General features: G+C 31.7%; 1 protein-coding gene and 1 long non-coding RNA gene across 2 annotated transcripts; both read right to left on the reverse strand.

Annotated features, from left to right (window-relative positions):
- Nucleotides 1-7,068: 7,068 nt before the first annotated feature.
- Nucleotides 7,069-9,026, reverse strand: LOC108468237 (putative glycine-rich cell wall structural protein 1). Its single transcript, XM_017769129.2, has 4 exons — nt 8,943-9,026; nt 8,558-8,891; nt 7,261-7,388; nt 7,069-7,173 (listed from the first exon to the last, which is right to left on the reverse strand). Exons 1-4 carry the CDS (start codon nt 9,024-9,026, stop codon nt 7,069-7,071), a joined length of 651 nt encoding a protein of 216 aa, XP_017624618.2.
- Nucleotides 9,027-14,930: 5,904 nt separating this feature from the next.
- Nucleotides 14,931-19,420, reverse strand: LOC128281415 (uncharacterized). The gene is made up of 3 exons (XR_008271622.1): nt 19,120-19,420; nt 16,762-16,950; nt 14,931-15,210 (listed from the first exon to the last, which is right to left on the reverse strand). It is a non-coding gene; the product is annotated as an uncharacterized LOC128281415 (long non-coding RNA).
- Between the last annotated feature and the right edge of the window lie 202 nt (nt 19,421-19,622).

Consider the following 19,622-nt stretch of genomic DNA (forward strand, 5'->3'; position numbering starts at 1 on the left):
TCATACCAATTGGTTGCCACATATTCATCTTCAAATTCTTGACATGTAAATTCTAAAATTCAATTAAACATTGAATAATCGCTTACATTCACATAAATCATGCTTCAATGGGCACCAAGATACACCATTTAAATCTAATAACCCAAGCAATTCTATCAAGCATTACAAGCTTCTCAACCCATAACAATAAACCATATCGAACGACATAAAAATACACATTCTAACCGTTAAGACAACAAATCAAATAGCAACCAATCATATAATTCGATTAACAGTTTAACGCATTAATTCGGTAGTTTCCTAGCTACGCACTTCTAAGCAACAACTTAATATTTATTCTTAGACAATAGAAGATTTAATATTTATTATCAGACAATAATTAAACATGTAAAAATCTCGAACAACATTTTAATACATATATTTGGATTCGGACCACCTCATTATGCACAAAAAGAGCTGCCTTGTTTATACACATTGAACAACATTATTATGTTAAAAAATAAGACAACATTAACACCACATATAACATCAAATTGGACAGCATTTTGGCCTCTTTAAGACAACCACAATTTAATACCTTTGTGTAATACCCCGAAAATTTTTATAGTAAAATATTATCCGTGATATAGTAAAATAAGGAAATAAAGTGACAAAAAGGGAAATTTTGAGTTATGTCAATATTGGGAAGTATATTATGACATATTGATTCAAGAAAGGATTAAATTGTAAAAGTGAGAAAAGTTTTGTGGCCCAAGAGTAAATACTCAAAATTTGAAGGATTAAAGTGTAAATATGAAAAGTTGAAGGACTAATAATGCAAATATTTTAAGGGTGGAATGATCTAGAAACCAAGGAAAATTGATGAATTAGGACCAAATTGAATAGGTGAAGAATTATGAGGGACTAAATTACAATTTTACCAAATTAAGTGATGACTCAAGATTGAAATTTTAAAAGATCACGAAGGGCAAAATGGTCAATTGGAAGAGAGAGAAATCTAGAGACAATGATGATGTTGGAGATATTTTAGATAAATTAAATAAATAAATATTAGTTTATTAATACTTTAAATTGATTTTTAAATGATATTTTATTATTTTATTATTATTTATTTAATATATATATATATATATATATATATATATTAAAGGAAAGAAAGGGGAGGATGATCACCATTCTCATGCAACTAACGTGAGAAGAAGAAGAAGAAGAAAGAAAGTTTTCCTTTTCTTACAATTTAGTCCTTTCTCCAAAAATTCATTATTTTCACCTCAAAATTGAAAGAATTTCCATAGCCATCAAGAGAGAAAGATAGCAAGGAGATGATGGGGAGCAAGAATATCAAGTTGGATTCAAGAAATAGAAGCTGGAGGAGAGAGAAAAATCAAGTTAAAGATTGAAGTCAATAAGAAAAGGTAAGTACATCAAGATTTCAATATGTTTTTAAGTTTGTTATTATTAACAAAGCATGGAAATAATGTTATAGTAGAGTTTTCTTATATAAGGTCCTATGTTCTTGATATGTTAGTGAAGAGAAAATAAGAGAAAGTGATGAGAAATGGTGTAGAAAAAGAAAATAAGGGTGTTATAACATGGTAATTAATATCTTGCACTAAAACAGTTATGGACAGCAGTAGTAGTCTAACTTTGAAAAATCACCAAAAATTGTAGAAATTGAATTATTGGATGAATAAAATATGAGATTAAATCTTATTGAGTCTAGTTTCTTATAGAAGAAACAGTGTAAGTAATGGATTTGTAAATCATGAAATATAATGAATTTTGTGAGACAAGGTTAGAATGAATTTGGGTTCCCCTGTTCTGATTTTGGAAAATCATCAAAAGTTGGATAGAAATAATTAGGGGCTTAAATTTATATGTTTAGAATCTTGAATGAGTATATTTTCAATATAAATAAACGGGAATACCATTCAAATTATGTACGAGGAGATAATTAATTTTTAGTAAAGAAGGGTCAGAACTGTTAGACAACAGAACAGGGGTAAATTTAAAGAATTAACTGTACTTATTGGCTAAACCAAAAAATTTTAAACTTTTATGGAAATAAGATATATGAGTCTAGTTTCAGGGAAAATTTTTTTATCTTAATTGGGATCTCTATAGCTCCATATATAAATAATTTTGTGACTATGACACAGATGGACAACTTGAATATTCATAAAAGTAAATAAAAAAAAATATAGATAATGTTACTTACAAGTGTGTTATATACATTAAGGATGTGGAATAGAGAGGAGGAGGAGGAAAACATATATGAATATTCATTTAGCATGGCTAATTTGCATATTTTAGGCTCAGGGACTAAATTGAATAAAAGTAAAACTTTATGGGCAATTTTGTAAAAATGTCAGAAATGACCAAATTGCATGAAATGGATTATTTTATTATTTAAATTACAAAATTGAATAAAATTATTAATTTAGTTCAAGATAGGGGAAAACATGTTTTAGGAATAAATTAAAAGTGTTGAAATTATGGAAAATTCGATATTTTATAGAATTCATGGGTCATTATCAATATGTATGAGAATAATAGCTGAAAATAAGGATTAAATTGCAAGAATTTTATTTTCCTAACCCTAAGGATGAAATCGTCATTAATTAAAAGTTTAGGGGCAAAATGGTAATTTTGCCTAGAGCATTAATTAAATGCATTAGAATATGAAATGAATGAAAATGATGATCAAATTTATTTATAAAGATCCGAACGACTCAAATATGAGACTTGATCGTGGAAAAGAAAAGATATCGGATTAATGAAATTATAAACACAAACAAGCAATGAGGTAAGTTGGTGTAACTTGAATTGTATTTTAAATACTTGAAATATATGGTTATGTGATGAAAATATGATTTGAATGTTCAGTTCATGATATTTGATGAAATATTGATAATACTCGATATAAATTGAAAATAAATCCCGGTTGAATGAAAGGAAAATTCGATGGATCTCTGAAAAGGAATTGACGGTAAAAAGGATCTAGCCCGGACGGGTGATCCTATTCTGATATAGCCCTCCCAAAGAATACATGTAAAATGGATTTAGCCCGGACGGTAATCCAAATTAGGTGTGAATTTAGCTCTGACGGTAATTCAGATCCAAGCTCATTAGAGTAATTGTCGCTGTGATTTAGCCTAGACCGGTAATCCCGACAATACTCTATGAGTTTATATTACAGGGGATTTAGCCTGGACTGGTAATCCCACTGTAAGGATGAGATTCGCGGGAGTGTGCTCTCTGATATGAAATGTGTAAGACCATGGTTAAAAGATACCATGGCAGCCTGATATGAAATGGTTGAAAGATACCATGGCAGCCTGATATGAAATGTGTAAGACCATGGTTGAAAGATACCATGGCAACCTGATATGAAATGTGTAAGACCATGGTTGAAAGATACCATGGCAACATGACAGAAAATGAGTAAGACCATAGTTGAAAGACACTATGGCATCATGTCAAAGATAAATAAGACCGTGGATGGGAGACGCTATGACATCTGTTGAACAATTGATATTCAGGTAATATGTATCGATGACTAATGGTTATATGAAATAATTATGAAGATAGATAAACGAAATAAGTATAAGTACATGGAATATAATTTATATTAAGTTTGATATAAGCTATTACCGAATAAATATACATAAAATATATGGAAATGATGGAGCATGAAATATTGATATAATGAAATGAATGATATATGCTTATGAAGAAACGATAAGAGAATGATATGTTTCATGACATGTACATATATGATTATCTTTGATATGTTGATACAAGGAAATTATGTAAGTAAAGAAAATTATTAAACTAAAGTGTGACATGTCGAGAAAATAAGTATATCAATGTTGAATTTATATGAAATATGTGCAAGTATACTAACAATGGTGTGGCTTGACGCTTAGACAAAGGTCAAGCTATTGATTGAATGGTAACATGTTTAATTATAAGAAGCATTGAAATGGTAAGTACTTGGATGAAAATAAAATTTAAGATTTTACGAAATTTTTTTTATTATCCCGATTTAATTTCGGTTGGTTTTTAATGTATGTTTGGGGCTTCGAGGGCCCAATAAAGAGACGTTATGATTATTTTCAAAATATGAAGAATAAATGACTCAGAATTATCTGAAAATGTTCAGTAAACTCCGGTAATGCCTCGTACCTATTCCGGCAATGGATACGGGTAGGGGTATTACACTTTGAAACACATTTATAGCACAATAGAGCAGCCCTATTCAGTCACCATTAAGACAATTATAAACAAGCATTTGAACACATTCAAGCATAACTTAATAACCATATCCGAACATTAAGAAGCAAAATCTGCAAACATATTTGAACATCCTTATAACATGCGAAACAACCATTAGAACAACATTGCAACATACCAAAAGCAGCCACTTTTGGACAACATTAAACATACAAAACAATCACATTTGGACAACATTATAACATGTAAAAACAACCACATTTGGACACCATTATAACATGCAAAACAACCACATTTGGACAACATTATAACATGTAAAAACAACCACATTTGGGATATTATTGTAATATGCAAAACGACCACATTTGGACAACATTATAACATGTAAAAACAACCACATTTGGACACCGTTGTAAGACGCATAACAACCACATTTGGACACCATTATAACATGTAAAAACAGCCACATTTGTATCAATAATGTCTGACTTTTAAGATCAACAAACCATTTATTATGTCCTTGTTCGGACATCTCAAAACAACATCTAAAAGGGAGTAATAATCAGCCAAAAACATAGTTATTATGTCCTATTTTAGGACATCATAATCAATCAACATAATTAAGACACGTAGCTTGGAATTAAATGCTAAAAGTATAGCATTCGGACAACATAAATATCATCATTTAAACTATAAACTTTAAATCAGATTTTTCTTTGTTCTCTCAAATCGAAAACTCAAGGCAGAAAAATGTAGAAATTTAAGCAATTAAAATTTGAAAATGGCCAAGAAAAGCTCACCAGAATTTTTCAGAACTGCTCCTAGCTTCTATCGTTCTCCTGCTTCTTCCTACTACAACCCCCTCCTACTCCTTTAGCTATCAAAATTAACTTTATATTACAATAAACATTAATAGCAAAATTAACAACAACGTTTATGCTAATCATTTGATATTGCCATGTATTTACATTCCATGCATTTACAATTTTTTTTTTTTGGGCAAGCTTCACTACCGTTTTTACCCTTCAATTCATTTTCTTTTCCTATCCAAAAACAACACAAGAACAACTTAATCAAGAAGGAAGTTAAGAGGATTGCCGAGTGACTTGAGAGATTGATTCTAACAAGCTCAAACTAAGATTTTATCCTCTATGCATGCGGCACCAAACATTCTTCCAATTGGTTTCCGGTAGAACAATAAAGGAAGAAAGAATAAAAATCCCTTCCCCCTTTCTTTCCAAACGGTGGAGATAAAGAAATGAAAGTTGAAGATGACACCATCTTTTTTATTTTATTCATTTTTTATTATAACAATATAAAATTTTAACTTTATTTCCACCTAATTTCATGTTTCTGCCATACACTAACATAAAGAAATCGTAATTTTCCATTTTAGGCCTTGGTTAAATGTTATTTAAATCAACTATCAAATAAAATCAATATAATTTAGTCCTTATACCTTAATTAATCACTAAATCGATAAAATAATTTATCTAAAATCTAATTCACTAATACAATAACTTCGTAAATATTTAATAAAAATATTCACGGGCTCGATTTACAGAAACGAGATCCCAATATGTCATTTTCCAAAACTACTTACTGTAATATCATTACACTTGTACCTTAATTAACTATCAATTAAACAAAATCACTAGACCAAATTTTAATATATTTCTATACTAGCCTCGTAAATATTAAATATTAATATTTGTGAACACGGTTTACGGAAATGACATTTCAAAATCATAATTTTTGACACCACTGGAAAATCCGGTCATTACAACATTCTCCCATTAAGAAATTTTGCCCTTGAAATTTATCTGAGAAAATGTTTGAGTACTGAGATTTCATTTTCGAATCAAATTAATTCATTTGCTCCCTCTTTAATGGTCCATAGTCTCATTTAACTGGATCGTATGGTCTTTCTTATGCTATCAATATTCATATTTTACAATTTATATTCAAATCATCAAATTATGATATCAATCCAATTCATATTTCCTTTAACCTATTCACATATTATAACTTTATTAACTTGGCTCGGGCTCAAGCCAGATACATAGATTAACCAACTTGTATCCCAATCTAGCTTCGTAACGCATCATCAGATATACCGAAGTAACTATACTGGCACACACAATGCATCATCGATAAACCGAAGCAACTATATTGACACACACAGTGCATCATTGGATATACCGAAGTAACCATACTAGCATACATAATACATCATCAGATATACTGAAACAACTATACTGGCATATACAGTGCATCATCGAATATACCGAAGTAACTATACTGGCACACACTATGCATCATCTGATAAACAGTAGCAATTATATTGGCACACGCAGTGCATTATCGAAAAGAGAAGAAACTATACTAGCACACACAGTACATCATCAGATAAATCGAGACAACTATACTGACACACACAGTACATGATCAGGTATATCGAAGTAACTATACTAGAACACACAATGCATCAATAGATAAACTGAAGCAACTATACTGGCACACCAATATTTTATACCAGCATGAATGAATCCCTTTCCTTTTGTTGACTATGATAATCTTAAATTAATGGTAAACTAATATTTTAAATTTTTTCTACGAGTAAATTGATATTTTTTTTTTTTTTTGCAACATCCGAACTATGTTGTTGCCTAAAGACAAACAAAACAGCTAACAATAATACAGAATTTCAACAGATAAAATAGTCACATACCAACATTACTACTCAATATAGTAATAATACAAAAATCTCACCACCAAGCTTTAAATATTTTTTTCCCTATTAACGCCAGCAATCGTCGAGGAAAATGCCAATTAGTTACCTTCCTTATTTTCCACCGAGAATACAACATTTCCAGCCTTTAACATATCTCTATCAATGCCTGCAAAAATTGCTTGAAGAGACCATGGTGTCATTGCCTTGTTAACACACCAAGAAAACACCACCAAAGAACCAAGTTCAATAAATAAAAAATCATAAGTTTTCCAATTTGTAGTTAAAAATACTTCTAGAGCCGCCTTTACCGCACCAGCCTCGACTACATCAGCATCGTTAGCATCCACCGAACCAGAAAATAATGCTCTTGCAACACCCTCCTTATCTCTCAATACCCCACCACTTCCCGCTCTACCATCTTTAGGATAGTAAGAATATAAATCAATAAAACTAAATATATTTTAATATGTTTGTGCTTTTGTATGTTGTTTTTCATATTCTGTCATACATTAAAAGAAATTATAAGTTGATTTTTTTTCTCCAGATCTTGCTAATTTCAGCTAAAGAATTTTTTCTCCAAGAAAAAAAAGATTTATTTATCAAAGTGGTTAAAAGCATAATAATAAAAATAACGTGACAAAATCTTGTTGGCGGGGGCACAATGAGGGCGGGCTAAGTAGACGATTTCGTTAAACTATAAATAAATTTTTATTTTATTTTAGTTATTTAATTAAAAAATTATAATTGATTATTGAACTATTTAAAAGTTTTTATTTAAGTCATTGGACTGTTAAAATTGATGCTACATGGCTTTCTTTATTTGAACTGTCTACACCAATCGAAAGTTTTATTTTCCTTTCTCTTTTACAATTCAATCTTTTTTTCATGAAATAGTTTTGGACATCACAAATCTATAAACAAACGTTCGAAAAGCTTTTTTCTTTGATCTTCAACATTGACCACTAGATTGACTTGGATTTAAGGTATGTTTTTCTACTCATCCATGGTTACTGGTCCACCGTACTAATCATCACTTGGAGTTCGCTGGTAAAAATTTAAAAAGAATATAACAACCTAGTGTCTTAAATAATTTTTTTGAATAGTTTATAGATTTAAATGAAAACTTTCGAATAATTGAGTGATCAAATTGTAACATTTTTTAGTCAAGTGACCAAAACGAAAACTTACCCATAATTAATGAATAGTGATGTAATTTATCGTTTTTCTATGTACATCCAACCAAAAGTTGTTTCATATTAAATATTAAATGAATATTTTTTTTTTTTGATAATTGAGGGAAGGAAATGTATTTTTTTAAGAACGAATCTAGAATCTAAGCTCTCATGCTTATAACTTACTAATTTTACTAAGTAAAAAAAGATAATTGGCAAATATTAAATGAAATTAAGCAAGGAGCACGGGTAAAACATATAAAAAAACATGGGCTAAGCCTAAATGGAAAGTAATTTATTGTAATATAGCATTATTATTCAAGAACAATGCGAACAGTTAAAATCACACTTTCCGATTCGCTCAACTCAAAGATATTCTACTAACATCGATCAAATACATATATATTCTACTAACGCCCATGCTGAGCACCCCAACCGAAACACCCTCTAGAACTTCCGCCATTGCTACCTCCACTACCCTCGCCTCCCCTATTGTCACCCCCGCCTTCATAGCCATAGCTTCCACCATATCCTTGTCCACCACCACCACCGCTTCCACCATCCCCACCACCTCTTCCTCCTTTTGAACCACGACTATAACCATTCCTTGCACCACTATCGCCACCATCATCACAATCGCCATTATCATTATCTCCTTCACTTGGTTGACCTCCATAATCATCACCATCTCTACTTGTTCCACTACCAATATGTGATCCACCACCAACGCCTCCTCTAGCGTTATCACCCTATCTATGCTCACAACAATATTTGTTCTTATTCAAGCCAATAGTTTTAACAGGTATTGCCACTGAGCCATTAGCTTTAGCAAGCAACAAAACTAGGAAGAGAACAACAACGATAATAGTATTGAAGAGTTTCATGATTTCTATTAGAGCGAATAAATGCGTGTATATATATTTGGAGATGACGGTTTGTTATATAGAAGAGAAAAATAATCTAAGTAGGGTTTTTTACTCGAAATACAAACCAACTAGAAAGAAGAAGGTTGCATTTTCATAAACATGTGAATCTGCAAAGCGACATCTGAAACATCTCGTGAAAAAATAGAAGTCTCTGTTAATCTTTTTTAGGCTAAGAATGTTGAATAGGTTTGCTAATCTAAGAAAAATGTAACATAAAGGCTTTTGTTATGGTTCCAAGGTGCATTGTATGGTATCATTGGATCCGCATTTTACCTTTATTCATCTTTAGTTTCATACTGAAAAAGAAAGAAAATTTCGAGCCCAATATGGATTTCGGGTTGCATTTTCGGATAAGCAAGGGATATTATAGGTGTTGGTTGATTAACTGGGTGGGATCGAGTATGTGTTACAATTCTCCGTGGCTAAAGCTACTGGCAACACTAGATCAATTTCGTGTTAGAATTAAATGACCCGAATCCTTATTTAAATAAAATACAGTGGTAAAATAAAATAAAAAAAAATCCATATAGAATTACACTTCTTTTATTTTATTTTAGAATAAGGTTTTTTTAAACCTTATTAAATTCTATCTATTTGATATTGATTAGAATAAGGTGTTTTAGTCTTACTAGAATATGTCTTCAAAAGCTTATAAATAGACATAGTCTATTCCTCTTGTAATAATTTGAATTCGACATAGTGAATTTTCTTCTCTCTGCCCGTGGTTTTTTTCCCGAAAGGGTTTCCACATAAAAATCTGTATGTTCTTTATTTTTATTTTATTTTATTTTTTCACAAATTATTATCCGAGCTTTCGGGTTTTTCATCTCGATCATGGTAATGGCGTCTTTGAAGTATGAAATTCCATTGTTGGATCGCAACACCAGATTTGCGTTATGGCAGATTAAGATAAAAGCAGTTCTTATGCAGATGGATCTGGAGGATGCCCTGCTAGGGATAGATAAGATGCCTTCGACATTAACAGATGAAGAGAAGAAGCATAAGGATCGAAAGGTGTTAACACAATTACATCTGCATTTGTCCAACAAAATTTTACAGGATGTGATGAAAGACAAGACCGTCGCTGCATTATGGAAGAGGCTAGAACAAATATGTATGTCGAAAACTCTAACAAGCAAGTTGCATATGAAGCAACATCTTTATGCTCATCGTTTGGATGAAAGTGCGTCTGTACACGAACACTTAACAGTGTTTAAAGAAATTCTCTCAAACTCGGAGGCCATGAAGGTTCAGTATAATAAGAAAAATCTAGGGTTGATTCTACTTTGTTCGTTGCCCCCGTCTTATTCAACCTTTAAAGACACGATTTTATATAGCCACAAGTCTCTCACAGTTGATGATGTTTATGATTCTTTGACCTCATATGATAAGATGAAGCATCTTGTGGTTAAACCCGACTCTCAAGGAGAGGGTCTCATTGTTTGTGGGAGACAAAATCAAAATGCTGATGATGATCGTGGAAGGATACAGGAACAAAATCCTCGCAGTAAATCTATTGGTAGATCAAAGTCTTCAAATAGATGTAAAACTTGTAACTTCTGCAAGAAGAAAGGGCACATTAAATCTTAATGCTATAAGCTACAGAACAAGATTGAAAGGGAGGCTGTGAATCAAAAGGGAAAACAACCAGAAAATTCCGGTGCAGCTGACGTTGTAGAAGACTACAGCGATGGTGAACTTTTAGTCGCTTCAGTCAACAATTCTAAAGTGAGCGAGGAGTGGATACTTGATTCAGGCTACACCTTCCACATAAGTCCCAATCGGGATTGGTTTACAACTTATGAAACAGTATCTAAAGGTGTTGCTTTGATGGGAAATAATGCTTCGTGTAAAATCACAGGTGTTGGAATAATTAAAGTTAAGATGTTTGATGGAGTTGTCAGAACACTTAGTGACGTACGACATGTTCCAGAATTGAAAAGAAATTTAATTTTGTTGAGTATTCATGATTCAAAAGGGTACAGATACACAGCTGAAAGTGAGGTTTTAAAGATTTCCAAAGGTTCTCTTGTTGTGATGAAAGGGCAGAGAAAGACTGCCAAGTTATATGTTTTGGAGGTTCTCTTATCATATCGGTGATGCAAATTGCCGCCGTCTTCCTTGAAAGATAATGATATTACTAAACTTTGGCATATGCGCCTAAGGCATATGAGTGAGAATGGCATGGCAAAATTGAGCAAAAGAGGACTTCTTGATGGGCAAGGAATTTGCAAACTGAATTTCTGTGAGCATTGTGTTCTTGGGAAGCAAAAGAGAGTTCGATTCACCAGAGGAATCCATAACATAAAGGGAACGTTGGAGTATATTCATTCTGATCTGTGGGGGCCATCCAGAGTGCCTTCGAGAGGTGGAGTATGCTAACTTTTATTGATGATTTTTCCAGAAAAGTTTGGGCGTTCTTCTGGAAGCAGAAAAGCGATGTGTTTTTTGCATTTAAGTCTTGGAAAATTATGATTGAAAAATAGACGGGAAAACAAATAAAATACCTCAGCACAGATAATGGCTTAGAGCTCTATTCTGATGAGTTTAATAGATTGTGCAAGTCAGAAGGGATCGTGAGACACTTGACAGTTTGCCATACTCCACAGCAAAATAGCGTTACAGAATGAATGAACAGAGCGATCATGGAAAAGGTTCGATATATGTTGTCAAATGCCAACTTAACAAAGTCGTTTTGGGCCGAAGCAGCTTCTACTGCATGTTTTTTGATCAATCGATCGCCATCCGTTGCCATTGAGAAAAAGACTCCACAAGAGGTATGGTGTGTTAATCCTGCTAATTATTCTGATTTAAAGATCTTTGGCTGTCCTGCGTATGCTCATGTTGATAATGGAAAATTAGAACCGAGATAAATTAAATGTGTTTTTCTTGGTTATAAAACTGGTGTAAAAGGGTATAAGTTATGGTGTCCTGAAAATAGAAAAGTTGTGATTAGCAGAGATGTTGTTTTTTATGAAACTACTATGCTACCTAACTTATCTCTTAAAGACTCTTTCAATAAAGAAAATCAAAAGCAGGTGGAGCATCAGATTAATATAGAGTCGACTCCTCAAGCTAGTTCAAAAATTTAAAATAGAGTTGCTTCTTCACCACAATACTCTATCGCCAAAAACAGAACTAGAAGAGAAATTAAACCTCCAAAGAAGTATGCTGAGGCTGATCTAGTTGCTTATGCTTTAAATGTGGCTGAAGATATAGATGCGAATCAAGATCCATATAATTATTCTGATGCGGTTAGCTCTGAAGACTCAGAAAAGTGGATGTTTGCTATGCAAGAGGAGATGGAATCACTCCAAGAAAACAAAACATGGGATCTTGTGAAACTTCCTAAAGGTAAAAAAGTTGTTCGTTGTAAATGGGTGTTTAAAAAGAAAGAAGGGACTCTAGGAGTTGAAGAACCCAGATATAAAGTAAGGCTTGTTGCAAAGGGTTACAGTCAAATTCCAGGAGTGGACTTCATAGATGTGTTCTCCCTAGTTGTTAAGCATAGTTTGATTCGAACTTTGCTTGGTATTATGGCCATGCATGATTTGGAGCTCGAGCAGTTAGATGTAAAAACTGCATTTTTGCATGGAGAACTTGAGGTGGATATTTACATGCAACAACCAGAGGGTTTTATAGTCTTAAAAAAAGAGGACTATGTTTGCTTGCTGAAAAAGTCCCTTTATGGTTTGAAACAGTCACCAAGATAGTGGTACAAGAGGTTTGATTCCTTTATGACTTCTCATGATTTCAAAAGAAGTAGTTTTGACAGTTGTCTTTACTTTAAGAAAAACAGTGATGGTTCTTTTGTGTATCTACTTCTTTATGTTGATGGCATGCTGATAGCCGCAAAAGATAAAGGAGAGATAAGAAAGGTCAAAGCCCAACTAAGTGAAGAATTTGAAATGAAAGATTTAGTACCAGCAAAGAAGATACTTGGTATGAAGATTCTCAGAGATAGAAAAGCAAGTAAATTGTACCTAAGTTAGAAGGGGTACATTACGAAAGTTCTTTGCAGGTTCAATATGTAGAGTGCTAAGCCTGTTAGTACTCCTTTAGCAGCCCATTTTAAACTTTCATCGGCTTTGTCTTCACAATCAGCTGATGATATTGATTACATGTTACATGTTCCATACTCTAGTGCAATGGGATCTCTCATGTATACTATGGTTTGTTCACGTCCAGATTTATCATATGCAGTTAGTGCTATTAGCAGATATATGGCGAATCTCGGTAAAAAACACTGGAAAGCAGTTCAGTAGATTTTAAGATACTTATGAGGTACTACTAATGTTTGCTTATATTTTGGAAGAACTAGAGATGGAGTCATTGGGTATGTTGATGCTGATTTTGCTGGAGACCTTTATAGAAGAAGATCTCTCACAGGTTATGTCTTTACAATCGGAGGTTGTGCAATCAGTTGGAAAGCCACTTTGCAAACTACAACCGCATTGTCTACGACTGAAGCTAAGTACATGGCAATTACTGAGGCTTGTAAAGAAGCTATTTGGTTGAAGGGACTCTTTAGTGAACTCAATAAAGTCCTTCAAATCAGCACAGTATTTTGTGACTGTCAGAATGTCATCTTTCTTATAAAAGATCAAATGTTTCATGAGAGAACAAAACATATTGATGTTCGGTATCATTTTGTTCATGATATTATTGCTCGTGGTGATATTATTGTGAGCAAAATTAGTACTCATGAAAATCCTGCAGATATGATGACTAAGTCACTTCCTATAACCAAGTTTGAGCATTTGTTAGACTTGGTTGGTGTTCGTTGTTGACGTTAAACCCTTAAGGGGTTTTATAGAAGAGGTGGAGAACTTGTTCGTTGAGAATTCATGATAAAGAACTTGTTCATTGAGAATTCGTGTCAAGGTGGAGTTTGTTAGAATTAAGTGACCCAAATCCTTATTTAAATAAAATACAGTGGTAAAATAAAATAAAAGAAGAATCCATATAGAATTACACTTTTTTTATTTTATTTTAGAATAAGGTTTTTTAAACCTTATTAAATTCTATCTATTTGATATTGATTAGAATAAGATGTTTCAGTCTTACTAGAATATGGTTTCACAAGCCTATAAATAGACATAGGCTATTCCTCTTGTAATAATTCGAATTTGACATAGTAAATTTTCTTCTCCTCTGCCCGTGGTATTTTTTTCCGAAAGGATTTTCGAGTAAAAATCTATGTGTTCTTTATTTTTTATTTTATTTTATTTTTTCACATTCTGGAACGAAGTGAACATGACAAAACTAAGTTAAGAGGTTTTCGAAATGCTCAGAAGATTCTAGAAGTCCGAAAAAGAGGTCAAATCCTTGTAGACCCGTGTAGAATACTTCGAAAGCTCTAAAATCATCCAGCATGGTATAACATTTAATAGGCTTAGAGGAGAATGTTTTATAATGCGATCTAGATAGTGGATTGTAATAATTTTTAACCGTTGGATCAACTGGGCTTGCCTATATAAGGAGAGCTCCCTTCCCTCATTGTACAAGCTAGTTTTCACTTGAGTATCATTGTGTTAAAACTTCTCCTAAGTAAGGATTGAATATTAATTTAAGCTCGTTGTCATTGAAACTAAGCTTAAGGCCACATGTTACTGGAATTAAAGTCTCAACCCATGACATATGGACAAGGCCTATACATAATATCAATATTATATATACATAAATATGTTGTACTCAAAATATGTGTTTTAAATTTTGTCAAAATTAACTTAAATTTATAAGTGGCTATTCTAAGCACTTCTAAATCCACCCATATTAATTTTTATTTTAAAAATATATTTATTTTATTTAATATTTAATAATTATATATTTTTACTATTAAATTTTTAAACTTAAACAACTTAACATATTTTTAATATTGATATTATAAATATAGTATATTTCAATTTCATATTATATAAATTTCATAATATATAAGAAAATAATAAAACATAAACTTAAAATGGATCAAGTCATACTAGATCTGAACTTTGAATATGGAAGCCTGAGTCTTACCCATATTTTAAACGAGTGCCCCCAACCTCTCCCTTCCTCACTTAGCCAATGCTTGCCCTCATACATTCAAGCATTTATCAATCCAATCATAGTGCAAACATCCAAATCAATTTAATCATCACAATTCCTAATTCAATCAAACAAATAGACATTAGTAAAATTATTATTCTACAACAAGCTTCCTCAAGCTAATATCACAGGGCTAGAACTTTAGTCTCAAAAATTGCGCAACCTTAAGCGAATCCTTTGCTTCAAATCCGGCTAAGTCAGCTTACTCTCAAAAGTGAGAATTCAAAAAAGAAATTCTCTAAGGTGCCGAAATAATGTAGAAGCAAACACAAAAGATAAAGGAGCACGAATTGAATATAAAAGCCACAAGAAAGAAATAACACACCAAGTGTGTAACAACTTGGTTTTGGACGGTGTTAAAAATGTGGTTTCAGAACCTCATTTTCATAAACTGAGTTCGTAAAAATAAAATAGAAAGATGTATGAAGTTTGTACGAAAATATGATGAAGACCAATTAAGTAATTTAATCAAGAAAATCGTTAATTAAAGTTGAGTAACTAAATTGTAAAAGTTCAATCACTATTGAGTTTTAATTTAGAAAATGCTTAAAGACTTAGTTAGCAATAATCCAAAGGACCAAAATGGTTATTAAACCACTTTTCTTTTATAAGTTAGTAGGAAGTTATGATGGAAACCATTAATTGTGTTAATTATGATTAATGTATATAAATATGACTTAAGTTAATAAAAAATTAAGATTAACTAAATTAATTAAGCCTTAAACAAACTATATATATTAACGTGAGTGGATGGAACGATAAATTCATTCATCTTTTTCATTTCACCATCCAACATTGAAGAAAAAAGAAAGAAAACCTTAAGTTTCCAAGTAATATTCGACCACCAATCAATTAGGATACTTAAGTTATTTTTCTTCGATTTTTATGGAAATTGAATCATGGGAGCTTGATCTAGCTAGCTCATGTGTTAATTTTTTCAATTAGTTGATGTTTAACAAGTTTTCATCAAAATGATATTGATGATTTTGAGCTTGACTTGAATAAATTGTTAGATAGTAAGCTTAAATTATGATAAAGACTAAATTAGAAAATAAGTTAAACTTGTTAATTGAATAAATTTAAAACTTCATACAATAATGCTATAGATAGAAAGTATAAGGTCCCTAGCAAAAAGAAATATAAAATCAGATTTTAATCCGATTCTAGATATTGAAAAATATGAGTATCCCAGATATATGGACTAAAATGAATAAAATGAAAAATATGTTGATTATGTGTTTGAATGTAATTTGAATGTGAACTGATATTGTTTTTATGATTGAATTTCGAACGTAGCTAAAGATGACGCTGGGCCACCTTAGGAGAAGGGAAAATCGAGAGTCTTAGATAAGTGACGAAAGAATTTGATTTGTACTTGTATGTTTCGAGTTCAATATATATATGCATACGTACATGATTGTTGCATATTAGTTATTTAGGTAAGATTATGATTTTTCTTATGAATCGAATTATGTTTTACGATATTGGATACCTATAATTGAATTGCTTTAAGTATAGTAGAAACTAGAAAGATATGAATTGATGATGAAATGGTATGAGATCATGAAATGTGAATTGATTTATACTATGTAATTGGAACATTGATTACCTTATTAGATGTTCGGGCATAATCATATATAGTTGACTTGCCATAGGGTCATCAATATGGTGAATTTAAGCCACCATCGTTATCAGGCAACCTGGGATGGTAGGATATGCAAACAGTGAAAGCCATCATTTTCGAGCCACCCAAGATGGTAGAATATGCAAATTGTGAAAACCATCATTGTTGCGCCACCTGGGATGGTAGAATATAAAATTAGTGAAAATCATCGTTGCCGGGCCACTCGAGATGGTGGAATTATTGGAAAATTAGGTTTGGAGAACACAACAGAAAATAAATTTAGGAAAAGACCAGAGTTTTAAAAAAAATCCAAAACGAGAACTTGAATGTGATATCTAAAGTAATAAACACTTAATCAAAATTGTACATTTTTTATTTGTCTAGGATGAACGCTTCAACCAAATAGTCTTATTCGCTATCCCCAAGCTCATGTCTACCGAGTGTGAGCTCGCTTCGAATTAGAAATTATTTCACAAAAATTACCAATATGGTAATTTCATAATTTCTCTAAACTTTTGGGCCAAGTTGCAAATAAGAAAAATATCTCTAGAAAATTTCTTAAATAATTTCTTCAGAGAATTTTTTTCTTTATAACTTTCTCTTAAATTCAAGTGTGTGTAAGTAATGACCCAATGCTTTTTTTATATAGGGAGAGTTTAGAGAGTTCAACTATGATTGAACTTAATCACTTTAATATTAAATTAATATAATATTTATCTACAAGATAAACATAAATTAAATTTAATTGATAATAATTTTAATATTAAATCTATTAAAATAATATTATTTTTGAAATAGTTAATCTGAAATCAAGTTTTTTAGCAAAGTCTCAGTAGGAGTGCAATTCTTCCACTACTCAACCTCCGAAGACTCATAGTTGTCGACCATTTTCGGCCACTAGAGTGCTGCTGTCACAGCCGCCGACACTCGAGTTGGTTCGATTTCTATCGGTTCTGTTCGGGTGAGTTGGTTCGATTTCTATCGGTTCTGTTCGAGCCAGTTACGACCTCACTGGTCCAATCTAACCACTAGTTGGACCGTTGGCCCGAGTTCACATATGCCCGGTTCGACCAGTTTTGGGGTATTGGTCTTAGTTTTGGGCTCCCGGACCCAATTTTCAAGTTCAATCACTCATTGGGCCACTTGTCTGACTTGAAAATTAATTCCCAAATTTCAATCACCCATTGGGCCACTTGTCTGACTTGAAAATTAATTGCCAAAAATATATTAATTTTAATTAATTTGATTAATTTAATTTTACTTGATCAAAATTAAGTTTCCCCAAAATCACTTAGATTTTTCAAATTAAATTTTCAAGAAAATTCTTAATCAAATTCTCTAGTTGAACAATTCTTACGATCACCTAATTTAATTCCACATCGAATAAATCAATTCAATTAAATTATTTCCAAAGTCTTAGTATTTACTTCTTATTCAAATGCAGTCTGATCGAGTTTTTGTTGAATTAGCGGAGGGACCAATTGGACATATATAATTAGACACCTATTATTTGGCAAAATTATTTATCCAAAATTCAATTCACCTATTGTTGGATCTGGCACTGTAAGTGTAGTATTTTCGTCTAAGTAAACTTGTAGCTTTTTAGAACAGATTGGTTAATAAAATTATTCGTGAATTACATTAACACTTTGTACATGGTTTTTGCATGCAAAATAAAATGGAAGCAAATGTTGCTTATTGGTTGTCTAATGTTTAACTAATATTATGCGGTATTACGTGATTAGATTGTAATATAGAAAGATAAGTTGTATTGGTAGACAAACCTAGACATGTACTTAAACAAATGATCTCCTATTGTATAATTCAGATGCAAGTTTTGTTTGTTCCAATAAAAACTAGAGCCGGTAGGATTTCAAACCATATATGGCTCAATTTCTACAAGTTTTAGTGAATTTTCAAAGTCTAACTACTGTGGTTGTCGAAAACTATTTTAATTTAAAATGTTGATAACCAAACTATTCATGTGACATATTAAACACATTCACTCAATAATAACACATTTCATATTTGTTCATATAATAAATCTCATATTTATTACACTATTTTCATATTAATAACTTAAATTCATTACTTTCCTAAACATTTTAGCATAAAAAAAGTAAGAATATCTAAGGCTACTTTAATGGATGCTCTGCTGACATTTATTTAAGCTTCCATAAGTTCTAATCCATCATCAATCAAACTTGGAAACTTTTTCTTATCATTCAAAATTTTACTTACACCAAAAATATATATAATACTAACATATAATTATTCCATGCTTTCTAAAAGCTACCCATAAAAAAAATCAAACTAGAGAAGATGTAGGAAGCCTCTTCTTACCTTTTTAAAACTTTCTCCTTCTATCTTTACTTTCTCAAACAAAAAACTCATAAACCCTTGCTGAAAATGGAGGTTTCAATGGCGGAAAACTAATATAGAGATTGTTTTCTAAGTGGTTTTAGTAAAATCTCTAAGTTTGATCGTTGGTTCTTTAAGAAATTTGAAGAGAAAATGAAGAAAAAGAAAGGGGAAACCATAGAAGGAGAGGGCGGCAGCAGCATGGGAAGAAAGCTGATGGGGGAATGGTCTTCATCTTTTCTTTCTCTTTAAAAATCTCTCCAAGCCCACATACTAGATTCTCAAGTCCAAGTCCACTAATTGAAATCCAATTTCATTATATCATTATCCAAATGGTCCAAAAATATTTTAATTATCATACATTTCATCTAAATAAACTTTCCATCTTAAAATACTTAAAAGAAAATATCGAATTACCCTTTATGAGAAAAGTACCATTTTATCTATTTTTGTCTCTTTGCATGATTTTCTTCTCAATAATAAAA

The sequence above is a fragment of the Gossypium arboreum genome, chromosome 10 (assembly GCF_025698485.1).
Source record: "Gossypium arboreum isolate Shixiya-1 chromosome 10, ASM2569848v2, whole genome shotgun sequence".
Taxonomy (NCBI): domain Eukaryota; kingdom Viridiplantae; phylum Streptophyta; class Magnoliopsida; order Malvales; family Malvaceae; genus Gossypium; species Gossypium arboreum.

Bases quoted from the DNA above. Each gene is read 5' to 3' on its own strand.
- LOC108468237 (XM_017769129.2), bottom strand. From the start codon at position 9,026: ATGAAACTCTTCAATACTATTATCGTTGTTGTTCTCTTCCTAGTTTTG. The intron at 8,892-8,942 runs GTTAAAACTATT...GAGCATAGATAG, and splicing joins ATGGCTCAGTGGCAATACCT to GGTGATAACGCTAGAGGAGG. The intron at 7,389-8,557 runs GTTAGTAGAATA...ACTATCCTAAAG, and splicing joins TTGGGGTGCTCAGCATGGGC to ATGGTAGAGCGGGAAGTGGT.